This window comes from Vipera ursinii, assembly GCF_947247035.1.
Source record: "Vipera ursinii genome assembly, chromosome: 9".
Classification (NCBI taxonomy): Eukaryota; Metazoa; Chordata; class Lepidosauria; order Squamata; family Viperidae; genus Vipera; species Vipera ursinii.
Window position 1 is genome coordinate 19,827,089 of NC_139523.1, and position 27,509 is coordinate 19,854,597.

General features: G+C 45.0%; 1 protein-coding gene across 3 annotated transcripts; it reads left to right on the plus strand.

Annotated features, from left to right (window-relative positions):
• The first annotated feature begins 5,329 nt into the window (after positions 1–5,329).
• Positions 5,330–27,281, plus strand: LOC310644339 (protein BTG3-like). 3 transcript variants are annotated; one of them, XM_083369218.1, is made up of 6 exons: positions 5,330–5,408; positions 10,530–10,623; positions 17,320–17,517; positions 22,388–22,525; positions 23,341–23,536; positions 25,256–27,281. In XM_083369218.1, the coding sequence occupies exons 3-6, from the start codon at positions 17,345–17,347 to the stop codon at positions 25,439–25,441; spliced, it is 693 nt and encodes a 230-aa protein (XP_083225344.1). In that variant the 5' UTR covers positions 5,330–5,408; positions 10,530–10,623; positions 17,320–17,344; the 3' UTR covers positions 25,442–27,281. The 3 variants fall into 3 exon arrangements, with proteins under 3 accessions (XP_083225344.1, XP_083225345.1, XP_083225346.1); XM_083369219.1 differs by lacking the exon at positions 5,330–5,408 and having other exon boundaries at positions 9,226–10,623; XM_083369220.1 differs by lacking the exons at positions 5,330–5,408; positions 10,530–10,623 and adding an exon at positions 17,118–17,187.
• The last annotated feature ends 228 nt before the right edge of the window (positions 27,282–27,509 follow it).

Here is a 27,509-nt window from a genome sequence, read left to right on the forward strand (position 1 = left end):
CTCGGGAGACGCCGCCTGCACCCTTCCGTCTTCCGCGGGATATTGGGTTTCTCCCCCCCCCCCGCGCCCCAATTAAAGACGGCAAAGCTCGCCTGACGCCCCGCGCGGTCTTGCAATACTTGATGAGCGCTGCGAAATTCGGAAATCCTCGACGCCTTTACGGAACAGACGGGCTGGAGGTGGGGGAGGGGGGAAACCCGATGATAAGATGCTGGAAGGCGTTTGTTTTTTCTTTCTTTCTTTCTTTCTTTCTTTCTTTCTTTCTTTCTTTCTTTCTTTCTTTCTTTCTTTCTTTCTTTCTTTCTTTCTTTCTTTCTTTCTTTCTTTCTTTTCCTTTCTTTTCCTTTCCTTTCCTTTCCTTTCTCCCTCCCTCCCTCTATCTTTCTCCCTTTCCTTCTCTCTTTCTTTCTTTCTTTCTTTCTTTCTTTCTTTCTTTCTTTCTTTCTTTCTTTCTTTTTCTTTCTTTTCTTTTCTTTCTTTCTTTCTTTCTTTCTTTCTTTCTTTCTTTCTTTCTTTTCTCCCTCCCTCCCTCTTTCTGTCTTTCTCGTCTTTCTTTCTCTTTTTCTCCCTTTCCTTCTTTCTTTCTTTCTTTCTTTCTTTCTTTCTTTTCTCCCTCCCTCCCTCTTTCTGTCTTTCTCGTCTTTCTTTCTCTCTTTCTTTCTTTCTTTCTTTCTTTCTTTCTTTCTTTCTTTCTTTCTTTCTTTCTTTCTTTCTTTCTTTCCTTTGTAAACCGCCCTGAGTCCTATGGGTTAAGGGTGGTATATAAATTCAATAAACTTAAACTTTCTCTTTCCCTGTCTTTCTGTTTTTCTTTCTCTCTTTTTCTCTGTCTTTCTTTCTTTCTTTCTTTCTTTCTTTTCCTTTCCTTTCCTTTCCTTTCCTTTCCTTTCCTTTCCTTTCCTTTCCTTTCCTTTCCTTTCCTTTCTCCCTCCCTCCCTCTTTCTATCTTTCTCTTTCTCCCTTTCCTTCTCTCTCTCTCTCTCTCTTTCTTTCTTTCTTTTTCTTTCTTTCTTTCTTTCTTTCTTTCTTTCTTTCTTTCTTTCTTTTCTCCCTCCCTCCCTCCCTCTTTCTGTCTTCCTCGTCTTTCTTTCTCTTTTTCTCCCTTTCCTTCTCTCTTTCTGTCTCTTTCTTTCTTTCTTTCTTTCTTTCTTTCTTTCTTTCTTTCTTTCTTTCTTTTTCTTTCCTTTCTCCCTCCCTTCCTCCCTCCCTTTCTGTCTTTCTCTCGTCTTTCTTTCCCTTTCTTTCTCCCTTTCCTTCTCTCTTTCTCCCTTTCCCTGTCTTTCTGTTTTTCTTTCTTTCTCTCTGTCTTTCTCTCTTTCTGTCTTTTTCTTTCTTTCTCTGTCTTTCTTTCTCTCTGACTTTTTCTTTCTTTCTTTCTTTCTCCCTCTTTTCCTTCCTTCCCTCCTTCCTTCCATTAAAACCTTTAGATAAAAAGATAAAAGCTAACACAAACTAATATAAAGTAAGGAAGAAAAAAGAAATAAAGGAAAAGCAAAAAGTGCAAGAAAAGAAAAGAAAGTTGAAGGGCATCCTAAGAGGGAATTTTTTGCACCCCTAAAGAAGAATATTTGTAGTTCAGGGTTGAAATGAGCGGCCCCCGGAGCTCTCTGAGCTTGGTGGTTTCCTTGCCGAGGTTTCATGACCCAAACAGGTAACATTATCAATGCTGGTGCTCAAAACCTTTATCATATGAAAGAGTTGACAACTATGCGCATAAAACTCACTTTAAGATAAAATTGGATTGTGTTGCTCTGAAAATTACTACAGGTAGTCCTCAACTTACAACAGTTCATTTAGTGACCATTCGAAGTTACGACAATACTCAAAAGGTGACTTACGACCACTTTTCACACTTACGACAATGGCGGTATCCCCATGTAATCAAATTTCAGATGCTTGGCAACTGACTCATATTTATGACGGTTGCAGTGTCCCAGGGCCACGTGTTTGCCTTTTGCAAACCTTCTGATAAACAAAGCCCACGGGGAAGCCAAATTCACTTAACAACCCGTGCTATTCACTTAACCACTGTGGCAACAAATGATGTAAAATGGGGCAGAACTCCATTTAACAATTGTCTCACTTGGCAACAGAAATTTTGGGCTCAGTAAGTCAAGGACTATCTGTAGAGGTAAGGCCCTCATTTCATTAAGCTCTTCAGCCAGGCTGAATCTCACTGCTAACCGACAGGGTGTGTTTTAAAAGTGACCATTTCCTGCCTTTAAACCATCTTGTGGGTTGAGAAATCATCTGGTGGAAGGAAGGCATTGCTGGAGGCTTGGCTTTGAGAAAATTGGAAATACCTGTTGCACTTATGCCCAGGTTTAAAACAAGGCAAATGCAGCTGCTGGTAAGGGATATCAAAAAGTCTAGTTTTATATGTTGTTTTGATATGGCCAAACAAATACCGTAAATAAATTCTGTATTCTATTCTGGGAAAAATAGAGGCCGCAATCAAAGCTTTTTTATACCACATCTCCCTGGTTGGAATTATAACAGATACACACATAGGTGGCTGCCCCTGACTGCCAAATATTTCATGACCTGGTTCAACCCCTTTAATCAGTACTTTTCAAACTTGGCAACCTTAAGATGGGTGGATTTCAGCTCCCCGGACTCCCCCCCCCAGCTGAAGTTCGCACATGCTAAAGTTGCCAGGTTTGAAAAAAACACTGCAAAATGCAACTTCTGAGTACTTCCTTTTGATAAGGATCCCCTATCAGCTTTCTAACAGTAATTACACTTAATATCTCCTCCAGCACTTTTGGACAGGATGTTATTTAAAGGGATTTGGCCTTCTACTACCTTTTATTTCAGAAACCTGTCCCTTGTCCCTTCAATTTATTTGTTTATTTTCTTGGTTTGGCTCCTGAATTTTCCTTGTGTAAAGCAAAGTTATAAAGCTAAATATTTTGCCTTTTGGTCCTTGTGAATCTCTTTCACAGTTGCCCCCTTTTTAGATGTGGCCTTTATTTTCCCCCAAGAAAATGTACCAGTCCTCACTCTTATCTTTTCCATATGTAAAGAAGGAAGGTCATTCACAGATTTGATAGCTATTAAGATAAGGAAGTACAGAAGCTCAGAAGTTTACCAAGAAGATAAAAAACAAATTCTGATGGGTAATGCGGTCAGCCCAGACTTTATCAGTGCTTTGGGGCAGTAACAAACATGGATTTTTTGCATTTTTCTCCCTTGTTTTTCCTTTTAACCTTTTCTTTTTAAATTTCATTGGTTTATCCCCAGCATTGATGTATCCATTAGGCACAACAATGCCAAGGCCCAGGAAAATGTTTTTTTTTTAACTTGTTACAAATTAGAAGTTGTTTATTTCCTTAGTTAAAAAACAAAGGCAAGAAATGAATAACATTTGAACATCAAACTGATTTTACTTGTAGCCTGTTCTTCTAGGATGCATACTAACATTTAGCCACAGAAGCAATAGCCTAACAGGCTGATAAGTAATCAGCAACCATTGATATAAAATAATATATTTGTAACTGCTTCACATTTCTCTGCAAAAATACAAGTATGTAAAAGAATATGAAATATAATAGTTAACAGCTTTGGTCTAGTGGTGAAGGCTCCAGACTAGAAACCCAGATACAGTGAGTTTTAGTCCAGCCTTAGGCATGAAAGCCGGCTGGGTGACTTTGGGTCAGTCTGTCAGCCCAATCCCACCTCACAGGGTTGTTGTGAGGAAAATAGGAGAAGGAAGATTACCGGTAGATATGTTCGCTGCTTGGAGTTTTTTTTTAAAAGAAATAACATGGAATAAAAATAAAGATAAATTAAAGCCGTGCAGAACAGAGGTTTAACTACAGCAACCAGTTTTTCTTGGAAAAAATAAAGAGCAAAGCTAAAAAAGGGGCAAATCTGAAAGAGGTTCGTAAGTGGAAAAAATTGAACCGTTTTATATCCATAACTTGGCTTTACAAGGGAAACTTCAAGAGCCAAACCGAGAACAGCTTTACAAAAAAGCACATCACCTAATAAAATCACTCTGAGTGAACTGGCCGCTCTCTAAATTTCGTAAATAAATAATCAATCTAAAATGAAGGCTACTGCTAAGCTTGTCAGCCGCCCTGAGTCTTCGGAGAAGGGCGGGATATAAATGGAATTAAAATAAAATAAAATAAATAAATAAAATTAAATTCAAAGTGTTTGTTTTGAAGGGCAATGCAGTTTGCAATTTGCGTTTTTTTCCCCCCCCCTAACCCGAATGCGGAAGACTGTGCAGGAAGCGGGGTTACCCATTTGTCGGGTAAAAACCTCAAAGCGCTAAAGAGCAAAAAGGAACTTTGGGCAAAATAAAGAAATCTAAACTTAGGACGGCTTCCCTTTCGGGTTCTTTAGCATCAAGAAGAGAAGGTCACTTGATCGACAGAGGTGGCTTTTGCAAAAGATTGAAAAAGAGAGAAAGTTTCACTTAGCATTTGAATAAGTTTTCTTTTTTCTTTCTTTTTTTTAATGTAAAATATTAGTATTGCTTGTAGTCATTTCATACGAGCTAGAGTGCGATAGACTTAATACTTTATTGTTGTTAGCATATGGTTGTTTACGATTGTTTTTTTTTTTTTTTGCTTTTATACCTTGTATTTAGCTCTGGGAAGTCGGGGAGGGGGGAAGGGGGGGAGGGTTAGGGAGGGCTAGGAAGGGGTGGGCGGAGGGAGGGGGGGAGGGATTGTTAAAGATAAAATGTATTGTAAAACTTTTCAATAAAAAAAGAAAAAAGAAAAAAGAGAGAAAGAATGTCCAGCACCCCCACTTTGCAATCAACTTCCTTGGCACCCCCACTTTGCAATCAACTTCCTTGGCACCCCCACTTTGCAATCAACTCCCCACTTCGAGCGCTGCACGTTTGCCTCTATTGCAAACCGAACCCCTTTATCTAGCTCAGGGGTCTTCAAACTTGGCCCTTTTATGACTTGTGGACTTCAACTCCCAGAATTCCTCAGCCAGCTTTGCTGGCTGAGGAATTCTGGGAGTTGAAGTCCACAAGTCATAAAAGGGCCAAGTTTGAAGACCCCTGATCTAGCTCTTCTGCATAATAAACACGGGACATTCCGCCGGGGGGTGGGTGGGGGCGGCCGGGCGGGGTGGGGGGCAAGTTCATCCCCCCCACCAGGAGCCGCAGCGCCCCCTATCGCCTTCGCCCTGCCAGACCCGGATTCCTCTCGGCTGGGAAATTCCCACGCTGCCTGGAACTCCTTATAAGGGCGCGCGACCCGATTGGCGCGCCAGAAAGGGGGCGGGGCCCGGGTTGAATCTCCTCCCCTTTCCCAACAGCTTGCTCCGCCCCCGTCCCCGGGGATGAATCCGAAGCGCCGGAGAGAGCCGCGCAGAAGCGGTCGTGAGAGCGCAAGAGGGAGAACCGCGTGGCCGGCGAGCCTCGCACGTTGCCGCGGGAGGTAGGAGGCGCGCGGGACCGGGGTCGCCCGGGCAGAGAGAGAGAGAGGGTGGGGGGTTTATTTGAGTGGGGGGCTCCGCGGGACTCGGCTGCTTTATGAGTTGGGAGTCCGTTCCACCGGTTGAGTTGGCTTCTCCCTTCCCCGGCGGGGCAGCGTTGCGCTTTCGGAGCTTCAGATGCGCGGCAGTCTCTCTCTCTCTCTCATCCACGTGGAAACGCCGATCGGGGACTGGGGGGATCGGCCAGGAGGGACGCGAGTGGGGGGCGTCTGGCGGGTGGTGGTGGTGGTGGTCCCGAGAAGTTAGAACAATTCACCAGTTAGAACAACTCACCAGTGGAACCACCCGCCTCCAGAAGCGGTGAATGCTCCAACCCTGGAGGTTTTTCAGAAGAGACCGGACAGCCATTGGCCTGAAATGGTACAGGGTTTCCTGCCTGAGCAGGGGGTTGGACTAGAGGACCTCCAAGGTCCCTTCCAACTTTATATCTTTATCTCTATATCTTTATATCTTAAACCTATCTCTTTAAGCAATCCGGTCTGGCCTGATGGGTTCCTGTTTTGATTATTGTTTTAAGATAACTATTTGTGCATTCTGTTATTTATGTGCACTGTTCACCGCCCTGAGTCCTTAGGGAGAAGGGCGGTATACAAATCAAATAAATAAAATAAAATATATTATTATTATTATTATTATTATTATTATTATTATTATTATTATTATTATTATTATTATTATTATTATTATTATAATTCCCCGAACTCTCCCGGGCGCCTTTCTCCCGACCTCCCTGCGCCTCGATTACCGTCCGCTCCACGCTCCCGTCGTCGTCCCCCCCCTTCCCCATTCCACCCTGACCCCCCCTCCCCCCAATGTTGCCCTTTTTCCTCTTGCCTTTTTCTCCTCCGTCTCCAACCCGGCGCCCTCTGCTAAGGAGCCTCGGGACGCAACTCTCTCCCCCCCCCCCCAGGACCGACAAGACGGGAGAGCCGGCTGGGAACGGGAGGCGTTGCACGGAAAAGCCGGGGGGGGGAAAGAAACTCGGGGCAAGGAGCGGGGAAATGTTCGCGTGGGTTCCCCCCCCTTTCGCTCAAGTTCTGCGCCTGGTTGGGAAGAGGTGGAGAAGGATAAGTCTGGGCAAATCTAAAGCAACTTTTTGGGGGGGTGGGGCAGGAAGAATTTGGGGGTTCTTTTTTTCATGGATTCAGCCCTTCCCCTTTGGCTAAGGACAACAGCTGACTTGTCCAATAGTTTCTGATGCTAACCCCCCCCTTCCTGATGGGGCTAGGCTGGGCAGGGGTAGGCAACCTCGGCTCTTTTATGACTCATGGACTTCAACTCCCAGAATTCCTGAGCCAGCTTGGCTGGCTCAGGAATTCTGGGAGTTGAAGTCCATGAGTCATAAAAGAGCCGAGGTTGCTTACCCCTGGGCTAGGGCAAACCTCCAGGTGCCCACCTCTTCTCAAGGATAAATAAGAGTCCCAAGGCCCAAGCTTGCTTCCACCACCCCAGGTCAGCTGCATAATTAATTGCTGGCCTGCACCAGGCTCCCATTCTCTCCTTGAAACCCAGATATTGCTTTCAGACAAGTTGCATCCAACAAACAACAACAAAAAACCTACATTTTCCCATTCTCTCCTTGAAACCCAGATATTGCTTTCAGACAACAACAAAAAAACTACATTTTAGCCTGGCATCTCATGTGAAAGCGGTCCTTGTAATTTTAATTTGCGGTTTTAGGAGCTGGGTTTGCACAACACGCTATTCCCAAAGTAAAATGGAGTTGGGTAAACTGGAATGGGAATCCAGCTGTTGTATTAGCATGCTAAGCCAACCTCTTGGTTTTTTTCTTTTTTTTTTTTTTGAGGCTTGGATGTGATAACCCATAAAGCCCGGTTGTGTGTGTTGAGTGAACTTGGGAAAGTGAAATAATTGAATAAGCCATAAGGTCACTCGTTGTGCATCCATAGGGGTGGAATATATCAGTTTTTTTAAAAAAAAATTGGCAACTTTAAGGTATGTGCACTTCAAGTCCCAGAATTCCCAGCCAGTTTGCATGTTGGTTGGTGGATTCTAGCAGTTGGAGTCCACGCATCCTGAAATTTCTGGGTTTGAAAAGCAATTGTATACCATTGTCTTAAAGAGTTGTCATGCTTAGACAGCTTTTGAGGCCAAACTGGTTTCATTTTGTAGGTGCCATGTGACTTGTGTGTATGCAGACACCTCCAAATGCAGAGAGGGAGGGAATTGTATTTATGTAAACACATGCTTCGTTTCTCAAATTAAATGTTCCCCAATGTTCCCGAGTTCAATCCAGTGCCTTAAAAATAAAGGTGAAAAGTCAGAAAAAATAAAATAAAGGCGAAAAGAAAGCTAGACAAATTGCATACGTGCAATTGTTGAATTGACCCATAAAGCAACAGTTTTCAACCTTGGCAACTTGTAAGGGACTTCAACTGGGAGTTGAAGTCCACACATCTTAAAGTTGCCAAGGTTGAGAAATACTTTTTTAAAGGGTGAAACCCCCCCCCCCCAGATTTAGCTTTTCCCTTTATGAAAATCATCCTTCCTGTGCTTTTTGGTCCCACCCTTCTCCACTCTTGCATGTGTCCGTCACCATGTCCACTTCCTTACTGAGTGCCAATCTGCCCTTGCATTTTATCTACCCTCCTACTGATGCTTATCCTCTCCTGATTATTCTTTTGTGTACACACACACACTCACTGGCCTTCCCAAAAGCTGATGAAACACGCCTGAAATTTCCAAGTCTTTATCAGTGCCTGACATGGGAAGATCGTTGAAGGCCGCCCCTGACACACCCTCTCTTTGCAAGGAACATTGTTATTAAACGTGATCTGTTCCCTGCTCTGCCTGCCAGTCCATCAGGTCACCTGCCAGATTGGTGTGTATTTTGTTTGATTTCTTGGCGTGTCTCACCCAAAAATGTCCTTCCTGTGTAATTCAGTGTTTTTTCAACCTTGAGAACGTTTGAGCTGTCTGGACTTCAACTCCTAGAGAAGTTGAATTCTCGGGAATTCGGGGAATTGAAATCCACACTGGCTTAAAAGTTGAAAAGCATTTGTGTAAATTTAACAGTGGCTCTGGGAGGGGGGGGGCTGCCCACAAGCTGGATTTTAGTGCTTAAAGGTACGCTACTTCTGAGCTACTTCTGAACCAGGCTCCTTGTGATTCCTTTACCCATTTTGAAAGTGTACTTTAGTTTTTTGAATTTTCACAGAGAAATGGACTAGATTGGCACGTGATTGGATGTCTGAAAAGATGTAAACGGCGCTGTCTCCTCTTGTGTGAAGAAAAATGTCCTTTTTCCAAACTGACCCAGCTATTTCAGTGGGTTGGCCGTTTGTTCTGGTAACCTAACAATAACGAGCGTTCTGAGAATTAAACAGGCGTTGCAATATCATGTTAAGCCATATTCTGTGAATCAAGAGTTTATTGATTGAATCACAACCTGGTCGAGGTCATATTTGAGCCATGAAATCAACTTTGGCTAAAGTTTCTACCATCTGTTAAGCTGAAGCCAAGCCTAATGGAGAGAGCCAGTTTGGTGTTGTGTTTAAGGCTTCAGCCTAGAAAACAAGAGTTCTTGGGGACAAAGCTAGGTGGGTTACCTTGGGCCAGTCACTTTCTCTTAGCCCTGGGAAGGAGACAATGGCAAACTTTTTAGAGCTTAGGTTGTGTGAAGTCTGTCATCTAGTGATTTTCTGTGTGTGTGTGTGTGTGTGTGTGTGTGTGTGTGTGTGTGCGCGCGCGCACGCGCCTGTGTATCCGAGATAAGATTTGGACTGATGGTTTCCCAAATTTAGTTCTGCTGCCTCTGTTGCTGTTTCCCCAACCCACAATCTTGGCAAGGAGCCTTGGAGTTTCCCGAGAATGAGCTATATTTATCAATGGGACTATAGATAGAAAGGGCAGTCCACAGAAAGTCAAAGTCAAAAAGGAAAATCGGAGAGAGAGAAAAAAAATCCCCAGGGGTTGAAATGATGGGCAAATATTCAGAGGGGAAACACGTGGTCTTTTGCAGAAAAGCTAACGAAAGGCTCTACATTCATAAAAGAGCCGCTATGATTCTTTGTTCCAGTTAGGGGACAATTTGGGGATGCTTGGTTCTCTCTGAGCTTGGTGGTTTTCTTGCAGAAGTTTCATTACTCAACTAGGTAACATCAACACTACATCAGTAGCAGCGGTGTGGTGTTACCTAGTTGGGTAATGAAACATCTGCAAGAAAACAAGCAGGCACAGAGCATCAAGGACCCACAGTTCAACCCTGAAACTTTAAATATTCTCGTCTATCAATAGGGGACAGTTGTCTTAGAGCCTCTTCAACTTCTAACTTGTCCAAACTCAAGCCGTTTTTTCGGGTCCCCTAAATCCAATTGGCAATCACAGCAACATCTGTAACCCTGTAATTCAACCTGAGGTTTGCTTCGAAATGCATAGATGGATGAATGGACCGGCAGATTGATAGATGATGGATGGAGAGAGTGTGGAGACAGACAGACAGACAGACCTGAGTTTATTTCTCTTATCAAATTTAGATAGTGGCCATCTCGCTGTGTAGGTGAGTCTGGGCAGTTTACGAATAAAAGTTGCAAAACCAATGAGATACAATTAAAAACAGTTAAAAAAGCAAGTTGAAGGACAGCTTAAAGGATAGAAGGGGCACCCTCAAGTCACCAGCCACCCCCAAGATCGCATGGCCCTCTTTGACCCCCCTCCCCCATGCCAGTTGACAGAGTCCAATCTTCAAACTCTTCTGGAAGAACAGATAAGTGGGGACCGACCACACCTGGGGGTGGGGGAGGGGGCAGTGGCAGAGAAAACTCTCTTCCTAACCCTCCCAGTCAAAAGTTCTTAGAACCAGTGGAATTCATAATATTCTTTTCCTGCCTGACTGGGTGGGAATGGACCGATGTAATTGAGGATGAGAACAGTTCGTCCGGTAGGCTCAGGAATTCTGGGAATTGAAGTCCACAAGTCATAAAAGAGCCAAGGTTCCCCACCCCTGGGCTAGAATCAAATATTTCCTGTCCCTTTATCCTCCCTTTTTTCCCCCCCACCAAAACAAGGAGGAATCTCAATTGTTTCTTTCCGGGCTTTTTCAGATAAGGAGATCTCTGCTTGAGCACCAAGGTTCTTGAAGTGGCATCGGGTGGTCTCCCCCCCCCACCTGTCTTTTGGAGACGAGGAAGACTCCAGGTGAGTTGGCTGATGCTGGGACTAGACTAGCCGGCTGCGGGGATGGCAATTAGCCAGTCTTGTGACTGGGTGGGGACATTTTGTGAATTTTTTCCCAAGTGCTTCAGGCTGTTTGGAAACTGGCTTAATCTGGCAGGTGTGCAGTAGCTGGGAGCTTTTACCCGGCAGGGCTGGCCAAAAATTGGTAGGAGGGCACACATAGTCCACGTCTTACAAGCGTTGGCACTGAAGTAAGGGACCCGTGACCAGGTTTTTTCACGTTCACGCGCAGCATCGCCACGGTCGTGCGATCAAAATTCAAACGCTCCGCAAAATGGTTCCTATTTATGACGGTTGCAGTGTCCCAGGTCACATGGTCCCCTTTTGCGGCCTTCTGACGCGCAAATTCAATGGGGGAAGCCCCTTCACAATCGAGTTGCTCACTTAACAACTGCAGTGATTTCACTTCACCGTCTTAAGGCAAGAAGTCTTGTCAAACGGGGCAAAATTCATTTAATTCTCTTGCTGAGCGGCAGAAATGTTGGTCTCCGTTGCGGTCGTAAGCTGAGGACTGCCTGTATTCTCCAGGCAACACAGTTGTTCTGTGCCACGCATTGGGGTCAGCCTAGATGTCCGCAGGGAGAGTGTGGACTCTCTCTGGCTAATGGTCAAGGACCGGATTCCTGGTCTATAAGGTGGGAGTGTGCACAGGGGGTCCTCGACTTACGACTATAATTTCCATTGTTAAGTGTGACATTTATTAAGTGCCTTTTGCCCATTCTTACGACCTTTCTTGCCACAGCTGTTAAGCAGATCGCTGCAGTTGTTAATTACCTGGTGGTTCAGCGAATCTGGTTATCCGATCGACTTTGCTTGTCAAAAAAGGGGTTCATATGACCTTGGGACACAGCAACGGTCACAAATGTGAACCAGTTGCCAAGCATCTGAATTTTGATCACCTGACCCTGGGGATGCTGCAAAGGTTGTAACTGAAAAATCATCAGAAGTCACTTTTTCCCCCCAGTCGTAACTATGAATGGTCACTAAATGAATTTTAAGTCGAGGTCTGGTGCTTGCCATCGGCTCCTGGGCTGCACTGGGACTGGCGCCCAGCAGGGTTGAACGATTTTAAAATGTGAAAAAAGCGAATTCTGCCGTGTGTGTGTTTTAAAGTTCTCGCCAAATAAGATCAAGGTTTTGGGCCTTGCTCCTGGGAAGCTTCTGGAAGCTGCAAAAAAGGGGAGGATTTTGCTTTCTTCTTGACAGGGGGTGGCTGTTATCTATTGCTGAGTTCACAGCAAGGTGAAGTGACAGCTGCCCGTTCATTAGCTGGTGGTGGCCTTCAGTTGTTCTATTATTATGGTTCCCGGCGCAGTCGTCCGCCAAATGTTTAGACTGGAATTTGACATTTTTGCACACTTTATCGGGTCCTTTCCAAGGACTTTGGATCGGGCAGATGTTGCTATTTAATAATACGAAGGGTATCCTTGCAGGATTAAAGCCGTTCCCAGTACAGTAAATCTGCTTTTGCTATTCACGGCTGTGATTTTATCAATGCCAATATTGTTCAAGTGGTGCTCCAGATGGTTTGGGATTGCAAACTGTCACTATGGCTACTATCTTTGCTTTCTTTTCCATTCTTCTTATAGTTAATTCTGGTTAGTTGCAGAGCCAGCCAGATATTTAGAGGGATTTGGTATTTTTGTACGCTTAAAGAGAGTCCTTCTCAAGGACCTGGGATGGATAGATGTTGTTGTTTAATAATACTGGTTTGAAATTACAGTGGCACTGGAAGAAAATTGACCTATGACCGTTGTTCACACTTGCGACCGTTGCAGCATCCCCAGGGTCACGTGATAAAAATCCAAGACACTTGGCAACTGGCTCGTATTTATGACGGTCGCAGTGTCCCGGATCACGTGATCCCCTTTTGCAACCTCCTGACAAGCAAAGCCAATGGGGAAAGCCAGGTTGACTTAACATCCGTGTTCCTACCTTAACGACTACAGTGATTCCCTTCACAAATGTAGCAAGAAAGGTTGTAAAATGGGGCAGAACTCACTTAACAAATGTTTTGGCTTAGCAACAGAAGTTTTGGACTCCACTGTGGTCGTAAGTCAAGGACTCCCTGTGTTAAAGGTGTTGTTGCAGTACATAAGCTGTTCCAAGTAAAGCTGCCTTTTGCAGTTGGCTGATTGGTGATTTTTGTCAAGGCCGGTGGTGTTCAACTAGTGCTTCAGAGGCTTTACTCGGAACAGCTTACATGCTGCAACCATACCTTTAACAGAGGTAGTCCTTGACTTATGACCACAATTGAGCCCAAAAAAGCACCCCAGGTGTCTTTTTATTATAATTATTTAAAATAGCTGGTCATATAAAGAGCCTTGGTGGAGCAGTGGGCTAATGCCTCCTTAAGTAACACCAGCTGCCTGCAATTAGTGCAGATTCGAGTCCCACCAGGCTCAAGGTTGACTCAGCCTTCCATCCTTCCGAGGTAGGTAAAATGAGGACCCAGATTGTTGGGGGCAATTAAGCTGACTTTGTAATAATGCCGCTTGGGGGGGGTGTGTGAAAGCCCTAATAAGCAGGCATATACAGAGAATGAAGGCTACTGCTAAGCTTGTAAGCCGCCCTGAGTCTTCGGAGAAGGGCGGGATATAAATGGAATTAAAATAAAAAATAAAATAAAATAAAATAAAAAAAAATTCTGTGGACTTTTCTTTATTATGCTCATGGATAATGCTCATATGCTTAAAGCTAGAAGGGCTATCAGAGAGATAACTTTGCGGATAGCCACAGAGGCGTTCAGCAGCAATGCTTAACCTGTCTTCAGTCTTCAATCAGAATAGAGCGGAAGGGACCTTGGAGGTCTTCTAGTCCAACCCCCTGCTCTAGCAGGGGACCCTGTGCCATTTCAGACAGGTGGCTGTGTCCAGCCTTTTCTTAAAAAAAAAAAACTCCAGTGATGACGCACCCACAACCTCTGAAGGCAAGCGGTTAATTGTTCTCACGGTCAGGAAGCTTCTCCTCCTTCATTCCAGGTTGCTTTTCTCCTTGTTTAGTTTCCGGTCCATCGTTTCTTTGTCTTGCCTTGGAAAATAAATTGGCTCCCTCTTGTTTGTGGCAGCCCCTCAAATACTGGAATACTGGCATCATGTCATAACTTAGTCCTTCTTTTCTCTAGACTAGCCATGCCCAGTTCCTGCAACCGGTCTTCATATGTTTTAAGTCTCCAGGCCTTTAATCATCTTAGTTGCTGTTTTCTTCTGTTATTTCGAGGTAGACTGCAGCTGAGTATGGAAGTTCTTGAGCTTTGAGGTTCTCCTGATCCGATCCAGACTTCCTATATTGGGCTGCAGCTAATTTTTCTTCTTTTTCTTCTTCAGCCCATCTGCTACGTTACTTGCTTCATGTAAGCTTAGACACCCTGGCTGGGAATGATGGGAGTTGAGATCCAACTCATCATCTAGATGACATTAGGTTGGGCAACCGTGTAATAAAGGACATGTGCATAGATTCTAGTAAAGGGCAAAAACCAGGAACCAACCGTCTTTTGGCCAGATTTTACAAAATACCTCGGAATGAAACCTGGCTTTGGAGGCCGTAAGGCAAGGTGGGGGCATCGTTGCTGCAATCCTGACAATATTATCCTTATTGGGGGTTATTCACATTTCTTGAAAATCGGCAGAGAGGGGAACTTTCTGCACGAGTGAGTTGTAAATCCCTTGTCTTGCACACGCGATCTCAGGGAGAAAGGTCACTGCTGGTGGGAAGGGTGTGTATGTGTACAAACCAGCCCACAGCGCTGGCTTGGGCTGGAGGCATATCAAGATCTGTGCACCTTTCACATGTGCTTGGCGCTTGTAGACAAACACACAACTCGTTTTCTCCCTTTGTTTTGTTTTCTGGCGTGCCTTGGGCCTTGCCTCTGATGTTGCAACCGTTGTGGGTGTGTATATCTGTGTTCTTTCACTAGCAGGGACTTTGTTGAAACACAAACAGGCCGTTCCAGGAAACGGTGCAGAGTTTGTTCACAAAGTCCTGTGACTAGACCGCTGGACGTATTCTTCTTATCTGGGCTGCTGCTGTTTGTGTCTGCCTGAGCACAGGCATCACGGCAGTTCCTCCTTTGTGTGATCCTGAGCGACACCCTCTCAGCCACACTGTGTGAAGCCACACTTGCCCCATACACAAAGTAGTCCTTGACTTTGACCACAAGGGAGCCCCGATATTTTGGTTGCTAAATGGGATAGCTGTTAAAGCGAGCTGTGCCTCTTATTTTTTCACTATCTTCCTTGCCGCCGTTGTTAAGTGAAACACTGAAGTTAAGTTAGTTAAAGCAGTTGTAAAGTGAATCTTGACTTGGCTTGGTCAGATGGTCGCCCAAGGGGATCAAATGACCTTGGGACACACTGCAACCGTCATAAATACGAGTCAGCGGCCAAGCGTCTGAATTTTGACCACATGACCTCGGGGATGCTGCAACGGTCATAAGTGCTGAGAAAATGGTCTTAAGTCACTTTTTCTTTACTTGGCAATACATATTAATATTATTCTGTATCTTCCTTTTCTTTGTTTTTCAATATCGCTCTTCGTTTCTGCACATTCTGGCATTTTCTTAATCCTCTCTTCAAATGATCTAAGTCACTTTTTCCAACGGCGTAACGTCAGTCACTAAACTAATGGTTATAACTCAAGGATTACCTATGTGATGCATAACCCACATTGTGCTGGATGCAACGGAGGCTGGAATGAAATGCACAGTTTAGCTTCTTCTTTGTTCTCCAGAGGCCACTGGAGTGGGCAGCTATATTAAATTAATTAAATAAGTTACAATTAAGGGGTTTCATTTTTGAAAAACGGTGGGAGCTTCAAATTGTGTACAAGGAGTCCGTGACGTCTGACCGTAACGGAGCCTGCTCATTACAGGTATAAATTGTCATAAAGTGGGACACCCACTGTGACTAACCTGATATTATGACCTTTTTTTGTGTGTGGAGGTCATTAAGCAAACCCACGGTTTAGCGGTTTTGGCCTAAAGCTGGAAATATGCCCCTTTTCCGCAAAAAAACATCGTAAATCAAAGTCACGTGCCTGCTCTGGACACTGCAAACCGCTGTACATGTGAGCCGGTTGCCAAGTGCCCCGCATGCAGTCCTGTGTCTACAGATGGAGGGTGACAACTGTAAGAAATGAGCCTAAATAATATCTTTTCCGGGGTCCATTGCAAACCTCAACCGTCGTAAGTTGAGGACTACTTGTAGTTAGCTCGACCTATCTGGCTGGACTTCGCTTTAACAGACGATTCCAATCCGGCTGCTGTGGCTTTAGCTACACTAACCTAGCTTTGAGAGATGACACCCCCCCACCAGATGTGCGGGACTCTTAATTCCCATTGTTTTCTGCCAGCATCTGGAGAGGCATCGCTTGGACTGAGTATATGCTTCCTGGGAAGAACTGGTGGGGTGGTTTCCCCTTCTGGTTTGGAAAACTTGTGGGTTTGGTGGGGAAGGCAAAACTCACCACTAACTTTTTCCCCCCTTCCTTAAACTTGATTCATAAATGCTCCTTCCTCATGAAGCTTTTTGGTTGCGTCAAGGCCTGTTGAAATTCTCAGAATTTTTATACCAAAGAAAACCCCTAGCAGGTTCACACAACACAACACAACACACACACACACACACACACACACACACACACACACACACACGGTTAAAGTAGGATTGGTCGCTTCTGGTCCAAAGCCAGCCGTATTGTTATAGTGGAATATTGTGTGTTTGTTTGAGTTTAGCAAGTGAGGGAAACCCAGCACCTGGGTTTAAGGATCAGCAAGTTATGTGAACCCAACTAGTAGGGTACGATGGTTATGAGGGATCAAGACTGGGAAGAGAAGCATTAAAGTTGTTTTTGGCTGTGGTAGTTCCATGGGTGACTTAGGCTGGTTGATTTTCTTTCTGACGTGGGTACCTTGCAGGCTTGTTAGGGGGAAATTGGAGTGCTACATATATACCTAGGCTTTGCGAAGAAAAGCTGGATATTAAACCTAACACATACATTTTTCTTTGAAGAATTGATAGAGGGGGAAAAAATAAGCCCTGGAAAACACATAGTGGGACCACAAATGGTCATGATATCAACCTCTTAATCATGATATCAGTCTTTTAAGTAAGGTTGGCTGGCTGGGGAATTCTGGGAATTAAGAGTCCATGCAACCTAAAAATAAAACCCTGATCGGGAGAGTTTTTAATTGCTCGCAGCCTCTTTGGCAAGGGGTGGTTGGTGAGTAGGGAACAGTGTTGCTCGTACTTTCACTTGGGATGGGTTGGGCTAGACGGCCTCTGAGTGACCCTGCGTCTGTTTTCCTTTGAGGAATGCTGATGTGTATACGTGTGAGTGAGGGCCTCCGTGTGACCCAGTTGCTGCAGCCTCGCAGCCTCTGATGTAACAGCCTCGCAATCTTCTCTCCTTCCCCCTTCCTTGATGAGTCACAAATCCGACTCACCTTTCGGTGCCTCTGTGTTGCAACCTCAGAACAAAAGACGGGCTCCTCTCGAGCGGATCTCAGCCGCCGCGGAGCTTCACCCAGTGAGCGCCCAGCGTCCCTCCCTGCTGAAGCCCCCTCGGGTCTTCTCCTCGCAGGGGGCTCCCCTCCTTCCCTCCCTCCCTCCCTTTAGCAGAGTGCTGGGTCTCTGAATGGAATTGCTGTTGCCCCCGCAGGACACACAACAACAGAGGCGTCAGGATGAAAGAAGAGGTTGAAATTGGAACTCGGTTCATCTCCCGGTTGGTGAACCGTCACGAGAAGCTGGAGAAAGACCGAGTGGAGCGCTTCGGCGAGTGCCTGGCCAAGATCCTCTGCGAGCGATTCAATGAGCATTGGTATCCAGATAACCCGCTGAAAGGGCAGGCGTATAGGTAAGCCAAGGGTGGGCTTGGCAAGCTCCGGTCTACCGCGCAAGCCTTCGGGGCAAGCAAGATGGTTTATCATAAGACTGGGGAAAAGCAAAATGTCTGTGCTCTGTTCCCGATGTCTACGGAGGTTCTCAATCCATCCAGGTCACAGTTGTCCCAAAGTTGCTTTTTCAAAAGGCAGGTGGACTTTCTTGGGTCCCCCCCCCCTCCCACTCCCCTCCTTGAAAAATGTTTCGCTTCTCATCCCAGAAACTTCCTCGTCGTTCAGTCAGAAGGGAAGAATCTTTCTTGGATGAGGTGGAACATTTTCAGAAACCAAGAAAGGCTTAGTTGCCTTTTGGAAAGCACCGTCGGGACTCTGCTGCTGCCGATGTTCTAAAGCAGCCGTTTTCTCAACCTCGGTGGCTTGAAGATGGCTTGGACATCAACTCCTAGCTGGCTGGGGAATTCACATTGTTTGCAGTGCAGCTTCACGATGGGGCTTTTAGCATAGTTTGCCTCTGGCTTGCCTAGTAATACAACGGATATAGCCGAGATCCCATTATATGTGTGTGTGTGTGTGTGTGTGTGTGTATTTTAATTAGGATAGTTTAAAGCAGTGTTTTTTTTCCCACCTTGGCACGCAGCTGAAAGTCAAGGCGACCTGAAACTGATTTTGTTTTGTTTTTTTGAAAGAAAGCACGAAAAACAACCAGACGGCCCTTTTAACTTTTGACAACATTAGATTTACTGTACCTGGCAGCTTGTCAAATTGCAGCCTTCAGGGGAAAATACAAGTTTTGCTTATGGTGGAAACATTGAAGACTCGCTCCCCTGCCTTGCAAATAATTTTTCTGCGATTTGCATGATGAAGTCAGGACAGCCAAACACGTACAAATACAAATGGAAGGGCCTTTGAAAAAACAAAACACAAAGTGAACAAATCCAAAGAATAAAACGGTGCCGATTTGATCTGATAATATCAGCTTCCCAAGGGGTGTAAAGTCATGGGTTATATACTTCGATATAATCCTGTGTGCCCGTTTTTCTCCAGAAATGTTGCAAAACCACAACGTAAGTTAGGAACTTTGATTTGATTTGATCCTGGACTTTGATTTGATTTGATCCTGCCTTTATTATTTTTATAAGTAACTCAAGGTAACAAATATACATAATTCTCCCCCCCCCATCCCCTCCTCCTCCTATTTTCCTCACAGCAACAAGCCTGTGAGGTGGGTTGGCCTTAGAGAGAGGGAGGGGCCCAAAGTCACCCAGCTGGCTTTCATCCCTAAGGCTGAAACTAGAATTCACCGTCTCCTGTTTTTCTCGCCTGGTGCTTTCACCGCCAAAACCGGTGCCTCTCCTTATGAAGTGCGTTATTACACTTGTGTTGAAAACACCAGAGTTATTTGGGGCCTTTGGTGAGGTTTCTGAGTTTACACCATTCGCCAAGATGAAATGTAATTTCACAGCCTTTTGTTGGTCAACAAGATTGTGGCGCGCTGAAATGGGAGGAAATGGAAGTGGTTGCTGGTTTTTTGTTGTTTTTTTTCGTGTTACATTTACCCTAGTTGTGACAGGAAGGAGTTGAAACTTCCCGTTTAGCCAAGCAGCTGTCTTCAGAGTCTCTGTGGGCTTTTGTGTTTTTTTTTAAAAGCCAAAAGCAGCTTCCAGAAGCAGCACAGATTTTTTAATAATATTTATGTCGCTACTTTCTTCCTCCGAGGCCGTTCAAGCAAAGTCTTAAGATCCCCCGGCTGGCTGGGGGATTCTGGGAGTTAAAGTCCACATGTCATAAAGTAGCCAAGGTTGAAAAAAAAACATTGCCGTAATCAAGATAAGGGGTTAGATACAACACCTTAGAAGTTGGATAAGGGGGTAGTTTAGCCACACTGATCAGCAGATATCAATCAAAAGGAGGTCTTCTAGTCCAGCTCAAGGTGGAGACTCTGGACGGGCTGTCCAGTCTCTTCTTAAAAACCTCAAGTGATGAAGCACCCACCGCATCTGAAGGTCAAGCTGTTCCACCGTTTAATTGTCCTGTTCAGGCCTGGCCTGTTTGGTTCCTTTGATCCTCTTTCTCACCGGATCTGGATTTGTGGGGGAACATACTTTATGTCGAGAAGATACAAGCTAAAGTCCATCTACTGGATGGCGTTTTTCCCCCCTCCTGCTCTGTTGTCTCAGTTTAGAGCGGGGACCTCAGCCATCGGTGGGACTTCTTAGGACAGGGTTTCAGGCATTACAAAAGCGCTCTAACCTAGCGTGTTTGAGTGAATGGTTGGATGAACCTGGATAACCACCATCACCACCCTGGGCCTTCCCACCCTAACAGAGTTGGAAGGGACCTTGGAGGTCTTCTAGTCCAGCCCCCTGCTCAAGCAGGAGATCCTGTACCATTCCAGACGGATGGCTGTCCAGTCTTCTCTTAAAAGCCTCCAACGACGGAGCACCCACAACTTCTTCTGAACAGTCTAACAAAGATGGCGTCGAGGCGGATGAATTTGGGTGGTGTGATTTCAACCCCTTCAGGATGAGCTACGACTGCATCCATCTTTCGGGGTGTCCTGTTTCCTATTGTCTTAAGAAGGAAAGGCAACGGAGATAATGAGCTTAGTATACAGCATAGCAGATGAACTACAGGTAGTCCTTGACTTACGAGCATAATGGAGGATGGAATTTCCATTGTAAGCCAAGGCCCCACACGACTGGATCTGTTTTTTTTTTTTTTTTTGGTCATTAAATGAACGCTCTGGTCATTTAGCAAATCAGTGTACCTATGGGTATTTTTTTGCTAGAAAAGGCCAGAAAGGGGCAAAAAAAAAGTTATAAATTATGGTTACATGACCACGGAGCTTTGTAACTAGCTAAAAAGGTGAGGCCCTTGCCAAGTAACTGCAAGGCAATCATGTTGATTGTGGGTATGTGTGCAGTTGTTGGAACTCTGGAACTGGGGTGTAAGTAACTTTTGCGGGGGAGGCACACTGTCCAACGGTCACTAAGAACTTGGTCGTAAGTGGAGGATTACCTGTACATGAAATGCTAAACCTGCTTCTTGAATCATAAGTACTAGGAACTTGGGATTTTTTTAAAAGTTCCCAATTAAATAGGAAAAAAGAAAACAGGTGGAGATCAGCCATTCATGCTCCAGGTGTGGGTACTTCCTGTTCTGCAGCACAAGCCCACTCCTCTCCTCCCCCCCACCCCCAGCCTTTTAAGTACACTGTGAAGCAACAAATGAGTGTCGTCTTTTTTTTAAAAAAAATGCAGTCATTTGTTTGCAGAGCCAGCTGTAAAATAACTATTGTACATCTCAAGGCTGTTTGTGAAACTGATAGGGCACAGTTTGCATATTGGCTGGGCTACTCGGAGGATTATTAGCATGCAGGTCACATCACAATTTGTGTGTGCTGTGCCCTGCCTGGAACTTGTTGCAGCAGAGTGTTGCACAGGGTAGACGGGCTCTGCTTTCGTCCACATGATTTTTGTGGTGCCAATGCCGCCCTTGAGCTTCCAAGCAATGTGTGTGTGTGTTTGTGGGGGGTGTGTGTGTGTGTGAGTAGCAGTGTTTTGATTCCAAAACGAACGTGTGACTCGGCACCTCCTCTCTTCATTGACGTGATCCTTATTTTGAAATCCCAGCTACACACTTTAGGAGTGAGTCTTAAAAGGTAGCAAAAGTTCTCGGTCCAGCAAGAACAAAAGGGGACAGCCAGATACCGCGATGTCCAGCAGGGGGATGAAAAATTAGGGGAACAAAAGCACTTGCTCCTACAGACAGCCCTTGTTGAGTTTGTTTAGTGATTGTCCAAAGTTACAATGACACTGGGGGTGGGTGGGTGGGGAAACATCTTTGGGACAAGCAGGGCTTTTTTTGTCATAGAACGCCCAGAACGGAGTTCCAGCACCTTTTTTTGGGATGGAACCTTGTAGGGTAGGCAAGGCGGGTTGTATGACATGTGTGAGTTCCGGCACCTTTTTCTTTTACAAAAAAAGCACTGGGGACAAGCATGACCTGGATGACTTGAGAATCTGCACAGACACTTAGCATGGGCATTTGACACCATCTGCATCATTTATTTATTTATTTTAATCCCATTTATATCCCGCCCTTCTCCGAAGACTCAGGGCGGCTTACAAGCTTAGCAGTAGCCTTCATTCTATGTATATGCCTGCTTGTTAGGGCTTTCACACACACCCCAAGCGGCATTATTACAAAGTCAGCTTAATTGCCCCCAACAATCTGGGTCCTCATTTTACCTACCTCGGAAGGATGGAAGGCTGAGTCAACCTTGAGCCTGGTGGGACTCAAACCTGCACTAATTGCAGGCAGCTGGTGTTACTTAAGGAGGCATTAGCCCACTGCTCCACCAAGGCTCTTGGTGATTACAGAGATTTGCACAGTGGTGTCGTGGCACCTGTGGAACAATTGTGGCTTTATTGGCACCATTCTTTTCTGGAAGGGTGAATTCTTAAAAAAACAACCACCACTAACTGAAAAAAAATGAACAATGCAAAGAATGTTTTTAAAAAAATCAATTTGTTTTGTGATATGGTTCTTCCCTTTCAATCTACGGTCCTGTCACAAGTCCACCTTGAAACAAAACCTTTTCTGAATTGACAACAACAATAATAATAATAGGGTTGGAAGGGACCTTGGAGGTCTTCTAGTCTGACCCCCTGCTCAGGCAGGAAACCCTATACCAGGGTTTTAAGACTTGTGGACTTCAGCTCCCAGAATTCTTGAAAGTTGTCAAGGTTGCAGACCCTTGCCCAATATACCATTTCAGACAAATGGCTGTCCAATCCCTTCTTTAAAAACTTCCAGTGTTGGAGCATTCACCACTTCTGGAGGCAGGTGGTTCCACTGGTTAATTGTTCTCCTTCTTCCCAGATGCATCCGGATCAATAGGAAGCACCACATTGATGATTCCCTCCTAAAGGCGTGCACGGCCTGCGGTCTGGATTATTCAGAATTAGCACTGCCCAGGGAAATTTCCATCTGGATTGATCCTGGGGAGGTTTGTTGCAGGTCAGTGTGTTGGGCTGCATCCTGTCATTTCAACAGAACAGAAGAGCAGACTTGGAAGGGACCTTGGAAGCAAGAAACCCTGTATCGTTTCAGACAAATGACTGCTGGTCATTTTAACTCTTTTTCATCTCTTTTAACAACCTCCCGTGATGGAGCACTCACAATTTCTGGAGGCAAGCCATTTCACTGATTCATTGTTCTTTCCTTGATGAGTTTCTTCTTTCCTTGATGAGTTTCCATCTGTTGCTTCTTCTCCTGCCTTAAGCAGGAGACCTTATACCAGGGTTAGGCAACCTTGGCTCTTTTATGACTCGTGGACTTCAACTCCCAGAATTCCTGAGCCAGCACAGCTGGCTCAGGAATTCTGGGAATTGAAGTCCACGAGTCATAAAAGAGCCAAGGTTGCCTACCCCTGCCCTGTACCATTCCAGACAAGTGGCTGTCCAGTTTCTTCTTAAAAGCCTCCAGTGTTGGAGCATCCACAACTTCTGAAGGCAAGCTGTTCCCCTGGTTAATTGTTCTCACTGTTAGGAAATTTCTCCTTAGTTCCAGGTTGCTTCTCTCCTTGATGAGTTTCCATCCATGGCTTCTTCTCCTGCCTCCAGGTGCTTTGCAGAATAGCCTGATTCCCCCTCTTCTTTGTGGGCAGGCCCTTGTGTTCCTCTCCTGGAGTTCTCAGAAAAAGAGGTGGCTGACTTGGATTTCTTCCTTCACAAGTCAACCAGCCAATCCCCAAATCAGAGCACCTGCTGAATTTTAGCCCCTTGATAATAGGACCACTAGTCTGAACTTTCTCATCGGTTCTGCTCCTCCAGGCTTGGTGAGAATAACCAGTACTTCACGGTGAAGGAAGAGGAGAACACCAGCGGGAAGTCAACTCCAGAGCCGGAGACGTCGGACTATCATTCGGAATCCCCCTCCGAGAATTCAGAGGATGAAAGTCTGGCCAAGTTTTCTAAGACAACAAATCTGGGCAAAACTCGGCCGGCTGGGAAAAACAGTCCCAAACAGGTGAGAGGCCTCAAGGACAATGCCGAGAGTTGGGAGTTTGTTGTTGTGTTGACCTTTAAAAAGTGGCTCCTTCGATTTGCTTCTGCAATCTAAAAATGGGAGGAGGCAAGACCTTGAAGTTTTTTTTTTTTTATCTCAGTAACATTTTCTCCACCCTCAGTTGAATGTTCAAAGGAGCTCGGGGCAATTTGGTTGTAATCCAGCTAAAAAAGCAAAGGCCACCTCGTGATGCCATTACAACCTCTTGTTGATAAAAGACAAATTCGTTGGAGAGAGGTGACCGGATTGGTGGCTCAAACATGGGCACGTTGGCAGTCCTGGAGAAAGCATTCTGGACACTGTGCGACTTAAGTGCCACAGTTGTTAAGAACAGGGCTTTTCAACCAGTGGTATGGGTACCACCTGTGGTACATTGGCACCTGGCAGGTGGTACGCGACCATCCTAGAAAAGTGGTCGTGGGGGAGGAGAATGAGCTGAACCGGTGGCAGCACCGCACAAGCCTGAGCGAGAGACGGCTGGAGCTACAGGGCTGTCAGGGCTCAGCAGAAGCGCCAGGATCAGCGCTTCTTCGGGGCTGTCAGGGCTCAGCGGAAGAAGCACCAGGATCAGTGCCAGGCTTCAGCTGGAGCTCGGCACTGATCCCGGCACGTCTTCTGAGCCCAGAAGAAACGCCGATCAGCTGGAATGTTGCAGCATCTCCAGGGGTTTGTGATTTACATTCAGATGCTGGGCAACTGATTCATATTTATGATGGTCATAGTGTCCCAGGGTCATGTGAAGTGACCAAAACCTGCTGCAACCACCCAGCAGACGGAGGGGGGGGGAAATAAAAACCAAACACCCCCCACCCTCACTGCCAATCCTCAACAGAAATGCTCACAACAATGGAAACCTCGGATAGGAGGAAGAGCGCCGCCAGGTGGGCGGGTAGGTGTCTTGCTCGGCTGTGGCTTGAGGGGCACTTTTTTCAGTGCCATTGTAACTTCAAACAGCCACTAAGTGAACTGTTGTAAGTCGAGGACTACCTGTACTTCATCACTTTTTTCCTTTTTTTTGGTCATCAAGTTTTTGACACTTTGCTAGGCGACTGGTGGTCCTCGGATGTTGCCATAGCCTAAAAGTGGTACAGTGGGTGAAAAGGTTGAAAAGCTCTGGTCAAGAACATCGGCTTGCATAAGAGCTGTGCTCCAAATTGAGATTAAAAGGGGAATATTGTTTTAGTTCAAGGGTCTCCAAATTTGGTAACTTTAAAACTTTTGTGGACATGTTAGCTGGGGTATTCCGGGAGTTGAAGTCTACAAGTCTCAAAAGTTTCCAAATTTGGAGACCACTGGTTTAGCAGGAACATGGATCTGACTTTGGCTTACCCCATGTTTACCTAGCTAGCTGAAAGTTAAACCAGGATAGACTTGGTCAGTATTTTGATAGTGAATAACTGGGAAATTCCAGAGCTTTTACACTGAACTGGAAGAAACAAATTTTGGTGTGAGTTGATGGCACTTCCACAGAAACCCTGGGAGCTGAACTCAACTCACCTTGAAGCATGTTATCTTAATTATTATGCTACGCTTGATTTGATTCAGGTTGTCCCAGTGTGCTGGGCTGGGCTCACTGCTTCTTTGTGAGAAGATCTTATGGGTTGTGAGTTTCCAGATCTAGCTTCTGGGCCTTGCGTTCTCCTCCTCTTAACCTCCTTCTCTCTCTCTCTCTCCTTCCAGCCTACCCAGTATTTCTACGTTCCAGCTCCTCTGTGGGTCCCATGCCCTCAAAATGTGGTCAGCTACATCCCAACCTACCAGCCATTGGCGTTCTACTACGTTGACGTCCCCTCAAAATCACCTGTGCCCAGAAAACCCAACCCAAACCTCGTCAAACGCCTTACCAAACGGGCCTCCAAAGCCTGAAGACATGCTGAGTGGACATCTTGGTCCCTCAACATCTCAAATCCTGCCTAGAATGTGGCCTTGTTTACACTGACATCGGGACCTTTGGGAAGAAAACTGTTTTATTCTCTTTCGGGTGGGGTTGCTAACTCTTGGCTATACTCCTTGAGGTGGGGAATTACCAAGAGTTACCCTCTTCACCTTCGAGACTCCCCCCCCCCAAGCCAAAAGATTGTGGTGGGAGGGGTGGCACTGCCTTGTTTCAATGGTGCCAAACAAGTGTAGCATTAACATTGTATATTATTTAGCACTTCAGCGCAGTAGGGATAAAACTGGAGACCTGGGTTTCTTCTATGTTGCACTCAGCAGGGGAGTGGGATCTAAGAGTTAGAGCAGTAACGCGGAGGGAACAAGGATGGGAAAAGGTTTGGATGTGGAAACTCAAAGAACAAGGTGGGAAAGAGAAACCAGGTCGACAAGCTTCTGTGCCCAGCCAACTTCGCTTAAGGTATTTTACTGCTTCTGCAAAACCTGGCTAATCGTCACTCAATTACGTGGGTGTGTCCTGTGATTTTTTTTTTTTAAAAAAAAGCATAACTAGCTTTTTGCTGTTATCAGCGGACCAAGGGGATTCACTGTTGATGTTGGTTTCAATAGTTGCCCCCTTCCAGTTGCTTAAGTCAGGGATTCTCAAACTGCAGATCAGGGGTAGGAGAAGCAACCTGCTTTTGTAGGGAGGGTCAAAACCTGTGGGTTTGTTTTTAAAAAAATTGGTTTTTTCCCCTCCCCCAGTTTGATGGGCTTTGCACAAGCAAAGTTGAGTTTGGCATGCTTTACTGACGCCTGCCTTTCTCTCTCTGCCTGTGGAACATTCGGCAACCAATTGGCCAGCGGAAGTTGAGATTACAATTTGAAAGTCATGATGCATAATTTTGAGAGGCAGTTTGGGTGAAGTGGTTACGAACACCAGCTGGATGAACTTGGGCCAGTCACTTTCTCTCATCCCTAGGAAAGAGGCATTGGCAAGCCACTGCCAAAAAAAAAAAAAAAAGCTGCAGAGATTTCTCTGGCAGTCTCTGAGAATTGAACAGGACTCTTTGGAAAAAAAAGAGGGGGGGGAAGATTAGAGGGGGAAAAAAGATTAGTAATGACTTTTTACAGTCCGCTCTAACCCCCAGTGAAATCCTTTGTTTTATTCATAGTGGCTTGCAGAAATTAATTTATCCTTTTAGGGTTCCTGGTACTGTCAAATTTGAGAATCCCCAGCTAATTCAGTTTCTGTTAATGATGACATTAAAAAGATTGTATTGTGAACTCTTGTTACATATTGCTCAGCTATCCATACCTTCAGCTTTTGAACTCTCTATTTCTACATTTCCAGATACTATGTTTGCAACTTAAGGGCTTGAAACTAAAGGGGAGAGAGCTGATATTTTGAAAATAACCGTTTTTTATACCTGAAAGCCATTTCTGTCCTTGCAAAGAGTGAGCAAGTTATATACAAGGCTGCAGAAATAATACTTACCTACCTCAAGGGATGCTGTTATAAAGAGGGATGAGTGGGAACAGTTTAATTATTGTTATTATTATTATTTTAAATATTTGTAGCTTCTCTGGAAGGACTTGTTGATGGGCAAAGTATTATTAATGATAATTAATATATGTCTTGTAAATAACAATCAGGGACATTTTTTTTAATTTATAGAAGCAATGAAATTGTGTAAATAATATATTATACGTGCAGCTTGTTTTTATGCACCATTAATACAATGTATTTTTTTTGCTTTTTTAAAAAATGCTTTTTCTATAAAACCTTTTAAATGAAATAATAAAAACAATAAAAGATGAATAATAAGCAATAGATTGGACTGCCAGTTTTGTGGAGTCAATTTAGGCGAACCGCTGAAATGAAAAGGAAGCTTTCTTTTTCAACCAAGTTTTGATGCTGAAAGTCAGGGATAAGATTACAGGCAGTCCTCGGCTTACAACCATTCATTTTAGTGACCGTTTGAATTCCACGGGACTCAGAAGAGTGACTTATGACCATTGTTCACACATGTGACCATTGTTGCATTCACACGTTCACCGA

Bases quoted from the DNA above. Each gene is read 5' to 3' on its own strand.
- LOC310644339 (XM_083369218.1), top strand. From the start codon at position 17,345: ATGAAAGAAGAGGTTGAAATTGGAACTCGGTTCATCTCCCGGTTGGTG. The intron at 22,526-23,340 runs GTCAGTGTGTTG...CTGCTCCTCCAG, and splicing joins CCTGGGGAGGTTTGTTGCAG to GCTTGGTGAGAATAACCAGT. The intron at 23,537-25,255 runs GTGAGAGGCCTC...CTCTCCTTCCAG, and splicing joins GGAAAAACAGTCCCAAACAG to CCTACCCAGTATTTCTACGT.